Source organism: Hakea prostrata, chromosome 1 (genome assembly GCF_041222555.1).
Source record: "Hakea prostrata isolate BN-2017 chromosome 1, UWA_Hpros_2, whole genome shotgun sequence".
Classification (NCBI taxonomy): Eukaryota; Viridiplantae; Streptophyta; class Magnoliopsida; order Proteales; family Proteaceae; genus Hakea; species Hakea prostrata.
Window position 1 is genome coordinate 77,162,218 of NC_142600.1, and position 19,716 is coordinate 77,181,933.

Consider the following 19,716-nt stretch of genomic DNA (forward strand, 5'->3'; position numbering starts at 1 on the left):
GTCTACAGAAAGAATAAAGTGAATGAGAATTCACTCTAATATAAGGTGGTTTTTCTTATGTTTATTGTTATGTTGGCTCTATGATCGCATGAGATTCTCTTTCATAAATTATGCGATTAAGAGGACTGAGATTGTCTACTTGGGAAGAGCCTGTGGTTGATATCTAAAAGCTATCTCTTCCTATTGTGCTTTAGATGGCATTATAAATTCTTTGGGATGGACTTATTGGGGTGATGCATCAAGGAGAAGGTAATAACACATTATTTTCCCTTGAAACAAACTCACTATATGATTTTTCACTCATCATGTAAAGTTTATGTGCTAATATGGTTGCCATTAGAAACAATATTGTGTCTGGTAACTGCGATGAGATTATTGCTACCGAAACCTTTAAAGAAATAGAGATGCATTATCTTTTAATCCATCTTTGGTTTTATTGGCAGGGTTTGGAAATCATTCTGATCAAGCTTACTTCTTTGAAATTATAGAAATCCTAATCAAATTAGCACATAAAGTTCTGTCAGACTGTTGACAAATGGAACCTAGCATGTTTGACAGTTTTCTTATCATGAACACTTTTAATAAATGCAACTCTATAAAACCCCCTCTATATTTATTAAGATTTTAAACTTTTTGTTTCCTTCTATACTAACTACACCTAATGTCATTTGCATGTCTAGTTCTCACTACAATATATTGGATATGACAAAATAAGATTAAAAATAGATTAAAAAAAAAAAAAAAAAAAAAAAAAAAAGAAAAGAAAAGAAAAGAAGAAGAAGAAGAAGAAAAGAAGCATGAAGCATGCCTATTCCTAAGATTCCAAGCAATTTCTCTTTATTCACACTGCCAGGGCGTCAACATCCTTTATTAAATCAAAAGAAATGTGGGCAAACGTGTAAGCCATTACAAGGAGTCTGCTTCAAGAGCCAACTACCTGGGGTTGCAATGTACCTTCAATGAAGGATAATTAGGTCACCCTGGGGTTTAGTATTTATACTTGTCATAGCATTTATGTTCTTACATTCTATCTATTACATCTACCATGACTACTGATGAGAGAACTGGAGCTGAAATCGTTCGCGGAAAGAAAACCTGTGATATATATTATACAGAGTTGATAAAGAAGCTTGGGTTTCCTAGTGGTGTTCTTCCCATGGAAGAGCTAGAAGAATTTGGAAGGGTGAAATCCACTGGGTTCGTTTGGTGGAAATGCAAAACTCCCCATGAATACTTCAATGCAGCCACTAACACTAATTACAGTTATGATGCTGAGATCACTGCTTATGTTCAAAAGGGAAAGATGAAGAAGATGACCGGATGCAAGGCCAGCTCCCCGCCTGACGATGACCGGGTTGAGATGGTGGAGATGTCCGTCCACGGCAGCAAGATGTCCTTCAAGTCGCCCATGGGAGTCTGTAAATCCTTTCCTCTCGTTTCTTTTATGAACGAAGAAGAAAAAAAGACTCATCTCCAAGAAAAGAAAGCCAATCGTTACCTTAGCATATCCCAAGTGGGAAATACATTGGCTTCAATATTTTTGGCCTTTGCAACGGCTTTGGGGAGTTGAATAGAAGATATCATCCACTTCAGTTCTCAATTTTAGAGATATTCTACATTTTCATACTTCGTTACCTTTCTGTGTAAAGCAATTAATCTAACTCACTCACCACCTATTTGATTACTGGAGAATTCCTGTTATATGGGTGATATTGGCTTTGTATATTGTCTTTCCTCATCGTCTCTGGTCTCTTCATATGAGAAAATATAGGGTGCAATCTTATAGATTCATTGTAAATACATACCACACTCTCCCTAGACAGAAAAAGTTTTTTATAGGTCAATGCAGGGTTGGTAGAATGGTATAGAGTAGTAAGATTCATACTTCTCAGTAGAGAGGTTATGGGTTCGACTCTTGCAGGCTACAAAGCTACCTGAGGATGTAATCGAGGTGCATGCAAGCTGCCCGAATGAACCTCAGGATGTAATCGAGATGCATGCAAGCTGGCCCGAATGAACCTCAGACAAAAAAAAAGAGAGTTTTTGAATCGAAGTTTGATATTGTATTTGTACCATTTGAAACCATTACACTCTTTCATCTATGTTTTTTCACCAGATGTACTAAGTCTTTGTTTGTTTCAATTGAAAAATTTTCTGTTACAATTTCTTCTAAAATATTGAAAAAATTTCCAACGCATTTATTTTTAATATAAAACAAATGATGAGACATTTTCTAACAAGCAAAAATTTAAATGTTCTACTTTTTCAAACTAGAGATGTAAATGGATAATCAAAATCTACTTTAAACTTGTATTTACATTTAAGTAGGCAAATTCTAGTCTGTTCAACAACTAACATCATGCATATGTGGTAATATTTATTTACTATCATTTAATTTATTAATTTTTTAATTAAATAAATTTATTTTGGGTGAATATATAAATTCAATTATTTGTGGTGCAATTAGAGTACCTGGTTGAATTTTTTTTTATTTTATTAACTTTTTATTTAAAATAATATAATTATTTAGATTAAAGTAAATATAAAAGAAGATAACAATAAAAGAGAAGACCATCGAAAGAATAGATGAAAAACCAAATGTCAACCCAATTAAACACGACGGAGGAAGAACCAAGGATTAAAGCGGGAAGAATTTGAACAGATATCTATGTCATCAAGCGAAAAGAGTCTAAATGATTATGTATATCCGACCATTTATATAATGGTCCGGGATTTAACATGACTTTTATTAAGAAGAACGGGAACCCCAGAGGCATGACATATATTAATGATATTCAAAGTCAAATTTGTACACATACAAATTTTAAAACCTAATCAATCATATCAAAGATAGAAGTTTTTAAATAAATTCAATTATTTGTGGTGCAATTAGAGTACCTGGTTGAATTTTTTTTTTTATTTTATTAACTTTTTATTTAAAATAATATAATTATTTTAGATTAAAGTAAATATAAAAGAAGATTAACAATAAAAGATGTAAGACCATCGAAAGAATAGATAAAAAATTCTCAAATGTCAACCCTAATTAATCACTACCAGACGTGTTAGGTAATTGAACCAAGTGATTTGAAGCGTTGGATATGAATTTGAACATGATATCTTATGTCATTCAAGCTTGAAAATATGAGTCTAAATTGATTATTCTATTATCCGACCACTTTATATTAATGGTCCCAGTGTGATTTAATCATGACTTTTTATTAAGAAGTTACGGTGAACCTCTCATAAGAGGCATGACATATATTAATGATATTCAAAGTCAAATTTGTACATATACAAATTTTAAAACCTAATCAATCATATCAAATATAGAAGTCTTATGTTCTACAAAAGACGCGTTAGTTACATCATTCACCCCAAACTATTAATTAGGTCAATATTACAATCAGGGTTTAGTTGGACTGGGGGCTCAACCATTTATCAATCCTAACCCACCTTTAAGGTTCAGAAAATTAGTTCAAACTCTGTTCAACCCGAGTTAATTTAGGTAATTTGAACCAATGTACACCTTTAATTAATGTATCTCCAAGAAAATAAATCCAAATTTATGGGTTGATGAATTTGGAGTTGCATAGGAGATAAATTGGCATCCTTATTTTGGCTTGTGCATTTTGTTTTGGGGAGTTGAATTGACCATATTAGCTATTTCACACTACAAGAAAAAGTGTCAAGTGTCAGTTGTAACAGAACTTTTCTTCTTATTATTATTAATTTCTAGTTTAAAATATTGTAATCATTTTAGACTTAAGCAAGTATAAAAGAAAGAACAGTAGTAAAAAATGTAAAGAACACCAAAGAATAGAAAAAGGAAAATTAATTTTTAAATTCTCTAATCTCAACCCTAATTAATCACCATCGTGTTAGGTAATTGAAGCAAGCGATTTGAAGTGTTGGATATGAATTCTAACATATAACTTAGCTTGAAATATGAGTTCAATCGATTATTTTATTGTTCATTTTATACCTTATATTAAATTTTTTATAGAATTATTTTAGAGGATTGAACTGATGTAGTCTGGCTTATTGGTAGAGAAACTACAAAAATCTTGCATAATAATAAAACTTGGTCCAGTGTGATTTAATAATTTGTAAGTAAGGGTTTTTATTTTAACTTCCTTCTTATCTAAGGGCTTTTTGGTATCCATTCTTCTCTATTTTGTCTATTTATAAGAAATGAATTTAAGAATTCATTTTTGGTCAAAATAAAAAATGGTTTGGTGATTTTTGTCTAGAATAAATTATTGAATGAAAAATATGTTTGAAACATTAAATTGAAAATTTGATAAAAATGATAATAAAAATTGAGAACAAATCAATAGGGATTGAGAATGAGAAAAGGAAAATAATAAGGTTTTCAAAAAAAAAAAAAAAAATTAAATAATATTATTATTATACCTCAACATGCTTTTGAAGTGAATTGTGCCAAAATGAATAAAATGTGTTTTTGACTCAGAATCCAGAATAGATAAAAAGTCTATTATGATTTTGGGAGTTTTTCTGTTTTTAAACGAAAATAATAAGATTAAAAATAGATTAAAAAAATTAAATAAAAAATAAAAAAAAAAGAAGAAGAAAAAAGAAGAAGAAGAAGAAGAAAAGAAAAAATAAGAAAATGAGAATGGAAATTGTTATATCTCGGATTGCAGATCGGGCTCTACACGATCGATGCTAGTTTGACCAAAAACCAACTAGATAGCTAAACCTTTGTACCTCTTGATTGTGAGAAGCCAAGATACATGTGGGTCAACGAAGACACCTCATATACACCCTCTTTCCCACATTGAAAGCCCCGTTGGCAACCGGCTGCACATATAGGTCTTGGAAGTACTTGCATCGAATATGGAGTTTTCCAACGAGACCAACTTGGAGTATAACTGTATAAGATATTCAACGGTTTGTATTGGTTGCTGCCCTAAAGCATCCGACGATAATGAGTTACACAAGTAATACTATAAATACCCTTGGCATTAATTAGGTAAAAGACAATGGATATTTTCTATTATTTCAGAAGACGGTAATCGGTCTTCTCTCTTAGTTGAATTAATTGCTGACTAGATGGTCGGAAGCAGTCTTGACCTGAACTAGGTCAGCCTGTTCTACTTGCAAGCGATTCGTGTCAGAACTGGTAACAACATAAATTGATATTAAAAAGGCCCTAAATATCTTGATATAGAAGTATTAGTTTATTGCATGAGATTTATTCGAAGACTATAAAATCAACATGAATGGCAAGTTTATTTGAATTAGGAGCCTTTTTTCCCCCGGTCAAGGATCTTGATGCCTCCATTTCAACTAGTATCATTGAATTACATTAGGGCCTGTTTGGTTACATGAGTTTGGAGATTTCAAATATATAGAGATTTCAAATCTATGGAGTCATAATTTATAAAATTAAATATTTGGTTGTGGAATGAAATTTGTGGATTCATCATAAAAAACTATTTGATCGACGTGAATTTTGTGAATGTGCAAATGTATAGTTTTTTTGAAATCTCTAGATTTCACCCCTTACCCATAAATCTACAGATTCACGTTTTTAGTGTAAAAAATGAATCTCTGGATTTCATGAATCTAGAGATTTTTACAACCAAACGGGTATAATTCTCAGATTCATGAATCCAGAAATCTCTGGATTCATGTAACCAAACAGGCCCTTAAGAAAGGACAAATTCTATTAATTCTATAATAGAGATAGCTAGCAAATATGATAATAATCCAATAGTTTATCATATGATCACGTTATCTTTTTCTAGAAGGAGAACTATTTGAATGAGGAAATTGTTAATTGAGTAATTGACCAGTAACAAGCACTTGTTCAAACAAATTTAAATACCCAATAAATAAATCTTCATGTGGCGGAGAATGTTGACTTTTATGACAAATTTAAGATAACTTGCTTAGACCGATGACTCTCAAGTTTTAACAAATAACAATAAGAAAATAAAAAGGTGTTACAGTCTTACAGATCAATGCCCTGATGAAACATCATGTTCATGAACCCATGTTAACCTTATTACAGAGTTGTCGTTAGCTTTCCTGTTTGACAATAAATGCTCACTTCATCTTTCAGCCAAGCAAGCATGACTTGTAAAGCACAACATATTTGAACCTGACCGTTCCTCCTTGAAAAAGGAAATGAACCTCCATTAATGGAGTTTTGGCTCATAGGGATTCTCTATAAATACTCAGCCATTGCATGCTCAGGCTTCACATCAGTCTTCTAACATCACTGTGCAGTTGAAGAGAGTTCTTCTATTGATCTTTTTCGTTCTAAGCCTGTTTCTTCTTTGGTGAACGTTGTCATGGCTACTGAGGCGAGAGCTGGAGCTGAAATCGTCCGTGGAAAGGAAGCCTGTGAACAATTTTCAGCGGATCTGTGGAAGGAGCTTGGATTCCCCAGTGGTGTCTTTCCCATGGGAGAGCTGGAAGAATGTGGAAGGGTGAGATCGACGGGCTTCGTTTGGTGGAAACGCGTAGCTGCCTTTGAGCAGGCTCATCCGGGAACCAATGGCAAGCATAGCTATGCTGCAGAGACCACTGCCTATGTGGAAAAGGGGAAGATGAAGAAGATGACCGGATTCAAGGCCAAGACTCCATTGATGTGGGTTTCTATAACAGAGACGCTCATCGATGGCGACAAGATCACCATGAAGTCATCCACGGGAATGGGCAAGTCCTTCCCCATCACCTCTTTCATGAACGAAGAAGAAAAGAAGGCTTGTCTCTCCAACAAGTAGATGATTCCGTCAGCAAGTTTAAACCATAATCTGCCCTCCTTCAGTAGATGAATTAGTCCCTGAAGGTCCTTCTCATTCCGATATCTATATGTAGTTAGGTCCTTTTTATGTCGTGTATCCCAGCATTCTCACTTCATGATTCAGTAAAACCTGTTGGAAGTGTAATAAATAAATTTCAGGCTTAGGCTTCATGTTTGTTCATCATTCGATTTCACTAATGAAGATGTGCTTTTTGTGGCAAATACACTCTCAACATGCTGATGAAAATTAAAGATCCTCATTAAAAAAAAAAAAAAAAAATTCACAAACATACAAGTGTGACATTTAACGAATGTCCATCTAGATTACCAGTGAAATTCAAAATTTTATTGGTAAGAAATTTATCTATTTATTTAATGATAGAAAGGGTTTCTAGAGAAAGAAGAGATTTTTTTTTTTTTGGGGGGGGGGGGGGGGGATTTCGGAGGTGTCATTGAGGAGAGAGAAGTTCTGGGGAATTCGGAGGTGCCTAGGGAGTCTGTGTTCTTTCGTTTGAAGCCTCCGGAAGAGGCTGCTATTGGAGATCGTGTCAGAGAGGGAGGAGAAAACCATATGCAGGTGTGATGGAGAATTCAAAAATGCTTGAAATTGACTCCCTTCCATCCGATGTTGCAGGGTCATATCGTTGGATTGTGATCCTGCAACAAGAGTATGAAGATCAATGTAGTAAGTTTCATTTCTCCTTGATTGGATGGGCAAAGTTTCATTTAACGACCATGGATGAATAGTGAGATCTTGCAAGGAAGTCATGGAAGTTGAGTCAGGAGGTGATTTTACACTCTCTTGGTAAAGGGTTTATCATATTTCAGTTCCATTGTGGGGCAGATATGACGAGGTTTGTGGAACATTGGCAAGCAATACATTCATTTTCAGAGATGGTGGCCGGACATCAATGTTCATTCTCCACAATCAGCGGCCAAGCTCGTCTGGGTTCGTTTCCCAAAATTACCTCTTGAGTACTAGCATGAGAAAGTTCTTCTTTCCATTGCAAAAACAGTAGGAAAATATGTCTCGCTTTCTAGAAGAACTTGACAAGGTTCCATTTTTTAAACCGTTTTTTAAAATATCGTTCATACCGTACCGTATAAATTTGGTACGGTACGATTTTAGTATGAGGTTATCAAATTTAGTATAGTACCATATTCATTTACCAGTACTGTACCGAATTGACACATTTACTGAACGTAAATTTATAAAGTCGAACCACTATAAATTTTTTGTGTTGTGACTGATTGCAATAGTTTAATTTCATTTGAATTTAAAATTAATCTTATATTTTCAATTAGACCAAAAAATTAGACAAATTCACTAGTTGCAACCTCTTCACCCCACCCCCCTCTAGGTTGCATTAACAGGAAATAATTTATTAAACAATTATCATGTCAATCAACATTAGTAACTCATAAATGTTTAAAAAATTTTAAAACATAAAAGAAAAAGGGATAATTTAACCATGATCATTAATTTGTTCTCCTTCCTGAAAGAAAAATTTTATATATTTAAATTTTAAATAATTAAAAAACAAAAACTATGTGCATATACATGTGAAATTACCTTCATAGTATTTAAAGGGAAAAGATTGTACAAGAGATACGACTAAAAAGATGCGAAACAAGCATATTTTCCATACTAATGGAATGGAGTAAATCCCACCTTCTAAAATAAGAGGGATGCCATTATAGTTTGAAGTGTCACCCCATACCAACCGATCATGTTACATTCTATCATACGGGTATTTTAACATATACATCCCAGTAGCAACTACTCTACATAACACATGAATACACACACATGATAGAGACAAGGAAAGAGTATATTTGGATCTCCATTTAAAATTTTATAGATTCATTTTCTGAGTAACATGTCCCTGTGCAGCGGTAGCCTTTAAATCAACACCATCTTGAGATCAACACGAATAGATATTCACAAATAAAACAATTTAAACCCATTCCGCAATACTCCTGAACGATAACACTTTACCGAACAAAGCTCTATAAGCCTATTACTAAGTTAAAGAGAGATTCATGAAAACAAATATTGAAATTCTCCAATTGTATCTAGTCGATACCGCAAGAGATCCATGAAACAAAATAATTTAAAATTTTCGACACTATTCATGCAAAACAACACCTTCAAAATAATTTAAAATCTTCAACTTGTTATTAGTTTATTACTATGTTACATAGAGCAATTATAATCATGTAACAAATCCAAAAACAACCAATTTACCTCTCCTGAGAAGGACAAATCCAAATAGGAGGACAAATAATAGAAAACATGTCAGGCCCAACATAGTGATTATCGAACTCCTCTTTGTCAACTCGATACAATCCCATGTCACCACCAGCACCAAAAGCTTTCCTCTTTTTACCACTATCATCGGTATCAGTGTAGTAGATGGTATTGGGTTCGCATCCCAAATGATTGGAGGGGGAGAGGGAGAAGGAGGAATTATGACCCACAAACATTGCATGGTTGTCTAGGCTCTCCATCTCCTCTGTCCACTCCTTGCTAACAAAATTGAACCTGTAAACTTCAAAACCATCTGTTTCATAGACGTAAGTCCCCGTATACTCGGTTGTATCACCGCCAAAAAAAAAATTCTTTGCAACCATAAACAATTCTCCTACTGACTCAACAAGATAAAATTGAGCACAAATGTCTATACCCTTTGGTGCTTCAGCAATTTTTATCATCTTTGGATCATCGGTAGAAATGTCAACAATCAACAATTCTGCATGATAATTGGTGGTGTAGAATTGACCATTGAAGTAAATCACGTCAACGATGGCTTTACTATTGTGAATAGGAGTCCAAGCTTCCTCTCCCAGTCTCAAGAAGGCTAATTTCCTGAATTCACAACATATTGCCATAACCACGCACCTTGCATCATCTTCTTCCTCACAAGGGATGGTAGTAATAGTTGAACAAGTTGGCTTTGAGGATAATATCACCTTCCCCATGAAAAACTGACAGATACCTAGTGGATCACGGGGAACTTTATATTGTCCAGGGAGTGTTGGCTGAGGTGGAAGCCGAATTTGATCCCGAGAACGAGAGAAGGGATTCAACAAGTGAAACTCCAAATCAAGCCCCAAAGTTATCAACCAGCCATTGGAGGACCAACACTTCCTGTCACGAGCCTCAGGCAACTTCAAATGGTAAACCTTTTTTGTGGAGAGACTGTAGAACCCACGGATGTCACTGTCTTTCTTCTCTGCAAGCATCAGCCAAGGAGCAGCAATACATAAACGCCATTTCTCGACTACAACTGACCGCCATGGCTGGCAAACTGCACCAAAATTCGAGATATCTTCAATTGCTGTAAACCGATCCACAATCAGTTCTAGAATGTCACTACAAAGTTCGGACCAGCTCCCCATTCTCTTGTACAATGCAAATAGCAAAGTGACAAATTCACAGTTCGATCTATAGAACCATAAAAGAATAGTACGAGCAAAGTTAGACACAAGACTAAAGCAAATCTTTATTACGGAAAATAAAACAAAAATGGAGAAATGAAAACCTACATAAACTTCCCAACCAAATACCATTCCAAAAGTTACAACTTCCGAATACACTTTTGTTAAGCCAAGAAACGGAAACAATCATAAAGATAACATGGCCAAAACATTTTTTATAAATTGCAACCCATAAATAAGAAGCTTAAAAGCCATGCAACTCCCAAAAAGATTGGGGTTTCGTCTTCCCTCAGAGAAATAGCGATTGGGGTTTTGTCTTCCCTGCCATTGGGGTTTCGTCTTCCCTGCGATTGAGGTTTCCAAGCTCTCGATTCTGGGATTTCTTTCTTTTGGCTTTGTGCTAATGAATGTTGAGCCTTTTCTAGGGTTCACTGTTTTTACCTCCATCTCTGCTGTGAGGTTCTTTGTTTCCTACAAGAGGATTTGGTTCTTTTTTTGTTTCTTGTTGTTTAGGTTTTTTTGTTACTCGATGGTGCTTCTTTGGGATTGCTAACTAACGGTAAGTTTGTATGGTGCAATCAGTGAGTGTCGTTCTTCACACTTTCACTATCTTAGAGATTGTAAGTGATCTTTGGTATCTTCGTTTAATTACTTTGTTTCTTGTCCAACTCTGAATAGTTCAATTTCAATCTTTTATTTTGATATTCTGTTCTCGCCCTTCTTTGGTCTGTTTTTTTCTTTTTCTTTCTGATTTTGTACAATGAAAGGATTTGCTGCTATTGTTTTGGTATGATTTTGGTTTTCCATTTCCTATGATCTTTGGTCATCTACGTCTCATATTGTAATTTTGGTTTTTTGGTGTGAATGCTTGTCCATCAATTTGTATGATTGTTTTTACTTTATGTTTAAGGCTGTAAAACGGATAATAGGTTAAATATTGCTTTGATGTGTTAGTGTTTCGTGTGGTATTTCAGCAACTTGCAGGAACAATTTTTTGTTTTGTTTCATCATGAAGCTATTAATGTGGAATTGCCAGGGCTGTGGTCAATCTCTGACGGTTACTTATTTGTGCCAATTATGTAGACGCTCTAGGCCAAGTTTACTTCTACTCTTGGAAACAAAACAATCTGCCAAATACATGGAAATGCTCAAAATCAAATTGGGTTTTTCGGATATGTTACTTGTTGATCCACAGGGGAAATCTGGTGGCATTTCGGTGATGTGGAACACGAATTGTTCTGTTTTCCCCTTCTCTCTTTCTTCTTATATTGTAGATTTAATGGTTTCTTGGAATGTTGTGTAGGCAGATGTTCGGGTGACTTTATTATATGGTGCATCTACGCATACTAGACGTGGAAGGATTTGGCAAGAATTGCGACAACTGGGTAGTTCTATTCAAGGTGCTTGGTTGGTCTTAGGGGACTTCAATGAAGTTCTAACTCATCAGGATAAAAGGGGTGGTCGAAAGAAACCTCAGTCTCATCTAGATGATTTGAACTATACTCTTGCAAGTTGTGGTTTAATAGCATTACCTAGTTATGGTAGTCGATTTTCTTGGTCCAATAAACGGAAAGGGAATGCTAACATTCAGGAGGATATTGACTTGGTATTTTATAATTCAGAATTGTTACATATATTTCCTGATCTTCATGCTTTCAAACATGTTCGACTTGGCTCAGATCATACTCCAATGGAAGTCGACCTTCTCAAAGGCGAAAAGAAACCACAAAGGTTTTATTATGAAGTCAAATGGGAGGAGTATCCGGAGCTCAGGGATAACATTTTAAAGGGTTGGACCACACCAAAACAAGGTTCAGATGCTTACAGACTTCAACATAAGATCTATAATTGTGCAAAGACCTTACGTTTATGGAGCAAGGAAAATACTAGAGTGGCCTCCAGAGAGATTCTTAAAGTTTAACAACAATTGGCTAAATTACAATCCTCAAATTTGATAGAAGATATAATAGTACAGGAGGCTGAGTTGTCAAGGAAATTGGCTTCATTGATGCGAGAAGAAGAGAGATTTTGGCAGCAATGGGCGAAGATACAGTGGTTGAAGGCAGGTGATTACAATACTTCTTTTTTCCATCAAGTTACCTCGCAGAAACGGCAGCGAAATCATATTTCCAAGTTAAGATCTCATACTGGGCATTGGCTGACTGCAGAGTCAGATATCATGTCAGAGATTTGGAACTATTTTAGTAATCTCTTCACCACTTCTCAACCCCAATCCCCTTTATATTTCTTGTCAAGCTTTGCACATTGTGTGTCCTATGATGATAACGTTAGATTATGTAGGGATTTTTCTAGCGAAGAGATCAAATTTGCTTTGTTTCAAATGAAAGGGAAAAAGTCACCAGGGATGGATGGATTTCCAGCTCGATTCTATCAGAAAAACTGGGATATTCTAGGGGAGGACTTTGTTAAGGGCATTCAACATTTTTTTAATAGAGGTTTTTTATTAAGAAGTTTGAACAATACCATCATTTCTCTTATTCCCAAGAGAAAATACCCTCAAGAGGTTGGCCATCTACGGCCAATTAGTCTTTGTACCGTTCCTTATTGAGTTATTGCTAAATGTTTAGCTAATCGCTTGAAAGTCCTCTTGCCTAACATTATTAGTGAAACTCAGAGTGCCTTTGTGGCTGGACGGTCCATTTCAGACAATGTGTATTTGGCTCATGAATGTCTTCACTTTATGAAGAAATCAACATCTAAGCATGGTTATTTGGCTCTTAAGCTAGATCTGTGTAAAGCATATGACAAGTTAGAATGGAATTTTATTGAGGAATGCTTAAAGTTTTTGGGGTTTCAGGCAAGGTGGGTGCGGTGGATCATGCAATGCATCACCACCGTTACTTTTCAAATTAAAGTTAATGGTCAATTGTCGGAGAAGGTGGTTCCAACTAGGGATATTAGACAAGGATGCCCACTTAGTCCATACATTTTTATTCTTTGTCATGAGGCTTTGTCTAGGAGACTAAGTGCAAGTATTGGTATCCCTAGGTTGCCAGGTTTGCGAATATCTCGATATAGTCCTGCTATTAACCACCTTTTCTTTGCTGATGATTGTATGATTTTTTGTCCTGCAAGTGAGTCAAATGCTCATCATATAAATTTTATTCTTCAGGAATATATGCATGTTTCTGGTCAGCATATAAATTTGGCTAAATCCTCTGTGGTGTTTAGTAAAGGTACAGTTTTGCCGGTTCGGAGAGCTATAACTTCTATTCTTCAGCTTGGTGAGGTAAGTTCCCATGGTACATATCTGGGTTTACCATCTACTTTTGGAAAATCTAAAAGTCAACTGTTTGTTTCTTTTCGTGAAAGAATGGCCAAAAAATTGGCTTGTTGGAAGGGTAAATTATTATCAAGTGCTGGCAAAGAAATACTCATTAAAGCAGTTGCTCAGGCTCTCCCAACTTATGCAATGTCAAACTTCTTATTACCAAAACAGGTAACAAATGGGTTATCCCAACAAATTAGACTATTTTGGTGGGGCAGGGGCTCTCAGAAGGGTATTTCCTGGGTATCATGGGAGAAGCTGTGTAAATCAAAAAAGCATGGTGGTTTAGGATTTCGTGATTTATATCTTTTTAACAGAGCACTTTTAGCCAAACAAGCTTGGCGATTACTTCAAAATCCTAATTCCTTGTGGGCCAGAGTTATTAAATCCAAATATTTTCCAAATACTGATTTTCTTGATGCTAGATGTTCGCAGGGATGCTCTTGGGGTTGGCGAAGTTTACATGCTGGTAAAGAAGTTCTTAAAAAGGGTCTGATTCGAAGTATAGGTAATGGTCGTCAAACTAAGGTATTTTCTGACCCTTGGATCCCTGATTTACCTTTAAATCGTATTTGGAGAGATTCCCCTTCCGGCAGTCCTTTATGGGTTGGTGAATTAATTCACTGGCCTTCACGATCCTAGGACTTTTCTAAACTGCAGTGCTGGTTTTCAGTTTCTGAGATAAATGCAATTCTTAAGATTCCTATTTCATCTGAGGCCTTGCAGGATAGATGGATGTGGAAACATACTCGGACAGGTAATTTTACGGTTAGATCTGCTTATTTTGTGGAGTTAAACAGCTATTTGGGCTCATATTCTCAAGGCACCGCTTCTGCCTCTATGACTTTTTGGAATACAATTTGGAAAGTAAAGACGTTGCCTAAGATTAAGATGTTTCTTTGGAAAGTAGGACATAATGCTCTTCCTACAAATTTAAATTTGTTTCAAAGAGGTGTTTGCTATACTCCTTTATGTCTTTATTGCAAATGTGCCCATGAATCGATTGTTCATATTTTATTTCATCGTTCTTTTGCAAAACTTTGTTGGAAAGTCTCTCCACTTCGGTTGGATACCGATTTTTTCCATGGCCATCACATGGAGGATTGGTGGAATTTTATTGAATCATTTTTTCGGCCTACTGGTAATTTAGATTGGGTGCATACTATTTGGAGTGTAGTAGTTTGGTTAATTTAGAAAGCAATGAATGTTTATCTGTTTGAAGGAATTGAGCCTAGCTTAAATACTTTTCTTTGGTGCTTCAATGGTTTATTGCAGGATATCAATGGTCTTTATTTTGAAGTTGTTTCTACTTCAGTCACATCTGGAATGGTTGGATCTAATATGTTGATTGTTTCATCAGAAGTTGATGATACCTCTTTTTTTCATGTTTTCTCAGATGGGTCATGGGATCCAGCAACTTCTCGTAGTGGTCGTGGAGGGGTTATCAAGACATCCTCTGGGTCTTTTATCGCTGCTCCCATGAAAGCAGGATGGGCTCTATCTGCATCACAGGCGGAGTTGGAAGCGATGTCTGACATCCTTCAAGTTGCTCTTACTTTAGGACTAAAGAAGATCAAGCTCTTCTCTGATTGTAAGGCAGTGATTTCTAGTTTACATGGTGATCCCACTGCTCTGGATTGGCATTGTTCTAACTTAATTCAGTTTATCAAGAACCTTTTGTTGGGGTTTGATACTTGCATTGTATTTCATATTTCTCGAGCAGACAATGTTTCTGCCGATTTGTTAGCTAGAGGGGCCCGTTGTTTGGGTATGTCTAAAGTTTGGTGGATGCAGCCCCCAAGTGGGCTAGCAGATTTGTTCAGTGTATCTGTTGGGAGGATATCCCCAGACTTGTTTATTTGAATGAAGTTTAATGTGTTTGGCAAAAAAAATGTAAACTCAATTCTTGGAAATCAAAAACATAACATAGGATTACATCATTCTACATTATCATCAGAGGAAGTTCTCATGAATGGCGGTGTAAGTCATGCATGTAAGAGGGCACAAGTTTCAAGGCTCAAATACAAGTCTATCTTTTCTAAATCATGTAAGAAAGCAGTGGAACATCACCGAGGAACTGTGGAATATGATCACCCAGTTTTGAATGGAACTGATGAGGGAAAAAAAAAGGACTTTTGGATCTTCTCTCTGTCCTTCCTTTGTTTAAATTAAAAGTTCAAATTGAGAGTTAAAAAAACAAACAAGAAACAGTGATTCATAAACAGCAGCAGGATCCCAAGTTTTGGAGTTTTTTTTTCCCCTAATGTTGAAAACCCAAGACTAGTTCGGGTGTTAGGTCAGTCCCTGGACGACAACTTGCAGTCCAGAATGGCCAGAACTCTTAAAACTGTATTTCTGAAACTAATGCAGATGAAAAACCAGGGGAGCCGCAACTCGCAAGACTTAAAATCATAGAATAGTAAAGCTGTTAATTAAGATCGAAAGGAAGGGGATTGTCTAAGTACGAAGAGAGAAACCAGCAGTCCTAACTCCTAATTGGGATTTTATCTTTCTTTTACCTTTTCGTGGTGCCGCCGTGTAAATTGCTTAACCAACCGCCGGCGCCGATGTCGCTTGCTCCCGATCTAGAGTTATACGTCACTGCTTCTCACGGACATCACATAAAGAGGGAGACGAAGGACTGCACTGGGTCTTCCGCTCTTGCGATGGGATCCTTTTAGTCGGGAAACGATTCTTAAAAACTCCGCGAACGATGCAACACTATATATATTGATATTGTTTCCCATTATGATTCGAATTCCATGGTTTCCTATTTTTACAAGGATTTGGACTCTGAAATAACCCGAGTGTCCCAAGGGTTCCGTGCTCTTTATTTTTTGGGTTTTTTCCCAATCTTCCTCACAATTCTCACCCCAACCTTGAGATCTATAAAGAGGAAATGCTACAAAAAGAAGATACTGTGATCATTCAAATCTTTCAACAAAAAAAAATAAAAATAAAAATTAAGTGATCATTCAAATCAATTTGTTTTTTGGTAATATCATTCAAATCAAATTAACATGCGAAAGTATCTCAACTAAACCTATCTGTTCGGAATACTATGTCATCTTCTGGCTCGAGGATTTTGCGTATTTTGTTATTAATGCTGTCTCCTTAACCAATTCATAAAAATTAACTATCAAAAAAGAGTGTGGATCATGAATCCGGATCTTCTCCCCGGGGGAGCACTCCATGGCTTCCTGACCATAAAAACCAGTGGGTCCTGGTGTTGAAAAAGTTTTATTTTTTATTTTTTCCAAAAAATGTTTTTCACCGTGGGCCCCACTGATATATGTGGTTAGGAAGGGTCGCGGAGCACAAAGTGCTCCCCGTCGAGGTCGGTGATCCGGACTCGTGGATCATCTCCCCATACGAGGAGAGTGCTCCTCTGACCGCACTACAATCACAAATCATGTAAGACCCATAAGTAAAAAATAATAAAATAAAATCCATCCCCTAACTCTATGGGCCTCCTGTAATCTGTGGTCAATAGACGTCGGGGGAGCACAAACCCATTGGGGTAGACGATCCCGACTCATCCAAAAAAAGGGCAAATTTACATTTGCTTAAAACAGTTCCCATATAGCTATTTTACGTTTTTGAGAATGCACGAATCCTTTGATTACATTGCGACGAAAATCCGATTGTTGTGAATAATGCATGAAAGACACTCCATCCATTTGATCATAATTAGACTATTGGAAGTATTGGTATTTGTGTAAGCATCATTTTCAGTAAAAATAATTCTACATTTAGTGTTGTCGAATGAATAGAATCCTCTAATGATTCTTCCCAATCCATCTCTTTGGTCAAAATCCTCAATTAATCTTATGACCATCAAGAATCCTTTTACAGATTTCTTTTATTCCATTAGATTTTTTGTTCTGTCTTTCTTTTCTTGGAATTTTTGGATCAAGAGAATAAACAAAAAAAGAGAAAAAAATGGTGTTCATGAGCACTACTCTATTTTCCTTTTTTGTGGGCGGTCGTTTTCGAGGATGGTAGGTAATTTACAACGAGGTGAAAGAAGAAGATTGGTGAAGGTAGAAGGTGTTCTAAAGTAGATTGGTGAAGATAGAAGGTGCTCTAAGGTACCCCATATAGTTTTTTTATTTTTTAAAATAAGATTTGGGGTAAAATTATAATTTTAAATTTAACATTATAAGTAAAAGTTAAACTAAGAGGCATTTAAATCATTTTAACACATAAGAAGGAATTTGTTCCTACTATGAATTTAATTTGAGCCCAAACATAATATGTCTCACAACAAGGACCCAACCCAAGTTTTGATCCAGTACTCCAAAGATTTTTTGTTTTTGTTTTTTTTTTTTTTAGTTGAGTAAATGGCCGTCGGTAACTAGACCTGTAAACGGATCAGATTCAGCTCGGATAGTGGTGTATCCGAATTCGAATCCAATAAGGAAATCCAATATCCAAATTCGATCCGATATCCGACATATATTTTTTAAGGTTATCCGAATTTGAATCCGTGACTCCGTCGGATATCCGATTATTATTCGATCCGCAAAACTATCCGATTATTGGTTGCCATTTTCTAAGTTCCGATGACTACGATCTGAAGAACTTGAGTTTTGGTGAAGTGGTGAATGATCGTCCGCTTTGAGGGTTGACCCATCAAGCACAGCCAAAGCACCATCGGCCATTTAAGATGAATTCAAAGACAGACAAAGCAACATTCTTACGGGCGCAGTATGAAGCACAAGAGCCCATGAAACGCGAGAATAGTAAGAGTTTGATGAGGAATCACCAACATGTACCTGAAGATGCAAAGCCATGTTCTTACTTACCACCGCCCATAAGCTGGTTGCTATTACTTGCCGGCTGCTGCTGGTCGACGGGAAGGGTTGAAACTTGAAATTTCGTTGTCTTTGGGTGGAATGTGACTCAGTTGTAGTTGTATTTTTGGTGCAATAGCAATGCATTCCATGTTGTGTTCTTCAAAGATGAAGAGGTTTTGAGGCATTCTTGAACTTAACCCAGTGGAAAATCTCTAAATGCTACAGAGAGATGAACATTGCAGCTAATTTTTTGGCTGGCTCAGCAGCAAGGCTAGAAGTTTCTAATATTAATTCACCTTGGTTAGTCATGATTCAGAGTGAATTAGATTGGGATTCCTCTGGGTGTCCTCGATATCGTTTTAAATAATGAATGAGCACATGTTAAAATCTTGAGGTTCTTGTGAGATTGGGTGTATTTGGGGCAACTTTGTTACGAGATTGAGTGTTTGAGGTTCCTCTCAACCTTGTATTATTGTATGGCTATACTTCTTTTTTCCTGCCTTTAATATAAATGACATTTTAACAAAAAAAAGAAAGGGTTTTTGGAGGCAACTTGGTGCAACACAAATTCTCAAGCCCATAACTTACCATCTGCCAACTATTAGCCAGCAATATGGACACCGCCTATGCAAGGAACCATTAAACTCAATTGTGACATTGCATACCACAAGGAAGGGAATAAGGCAGGCTTAGGTTTCTTGGCAAGAAACAATCATGGTCATGTTCTATTTGCAGTGTTTATCCAAAGCAAGTTCCATTTGGTTATAATGGCGGAAAGCCTTAGCTATATGGACAACAATGTTGCAAGGGTTGGCAGAGGCTTTTAGAAGTGTGGGTTTGGAATTTGATTGTAAAAGTGTTATTGACTTCATCTTTGAGTCCAACACATCCCCTTCCCCACTTAAAGTCCAGCCCATCCAAGCTGATATGCTTGGGCCTTATTTTGCTAGTTGCTCTTTTGAATATGTACTTAGGACGTCAAACTCTGCAGTGCACGTCGAAGCTCCGAAAGCCCAGTTGATTGAAGACTCAACTGTTTGGCCAATTTCTACTCCTTGACTGTGGGATGTTGTTTCCACAGACTTGGCCTAGTCTTCTTTTCTTATAAATGTATCTTACCAAAAAAAGAGTCAGTGAAAAAGCAATTTCTCTTTATTAATCAATTATTAAGAAAAACTGTTAGGCAACGTATAAAGAATTAATTAAGAATGAAGACTTGTTCCCTAGTGGAAGTTTTGTTCGCCATAAACGTTGACTGGTTATAAGAGGACTCAGTCCACACAGACACGAGAGACCTCGTGAGTGAACACCCAGTAAGGTGTAGTATTTATAGATATCCATATGCATGCACAGACTTCACACCAAAGCAAATAGCAGAGCTTCTATTAAATTGAGCATTAAGCAGTTGA

At 36.2% G+C, this 19,716-nt stretch overlaps 2 protein-coding genes across 2 annotated transcripts; one reads left to right on the forward strand and one right to left on the reverse strand.

Moving 5' to 3' along the window:
- Positions 1–8,954: 8,954 nt before the first annotated feature.
- Positions 8,955–16,353, reverse strand: LOC149030220 (putative F-box protein At5g55150). Its single transcript, XM_089152485.1, has 2 exons — positions 16,028–16,353; positions 8,955–10,226 (listed from the first exon to the last, which is right to left on the reverse strand). The coding sequence occupies exon 2, from the start codon at positions 10,178–10,180 to the stop codon at positions 9,023–9,025; it is 1,158 nt and encodes a 385-aa protein (XP_089008611.1). The 5' UTR covers positions 10,181–10,226; positions 16,028–16,353; the 3' UTR covers positions 8,955–9,022.
- Positions 11,358–15,371, forward strand: LOC149030221 (uncharacterized). The gene is made up of 8 exons (XM_089144758.1): positions 11,358–11,435; positions 11,523–12,030; positions 12,178–12,285; positions 12,388–12,675; positions 12,808–13,679; positions 13,944–14,036; positions 14,169–14,276; positions 14,784–15,371. The coding sequence occupies exons 1-8, from the start codon at positions 11,358–11,360 to the stop codon at positions 15,369–15,371; spliced, it is 2,643 nt and encodes an 880-aa protein (XP_089000884.1).
- Positions 16,354–19,716: the final 3,363 nt, after the last annotated feature.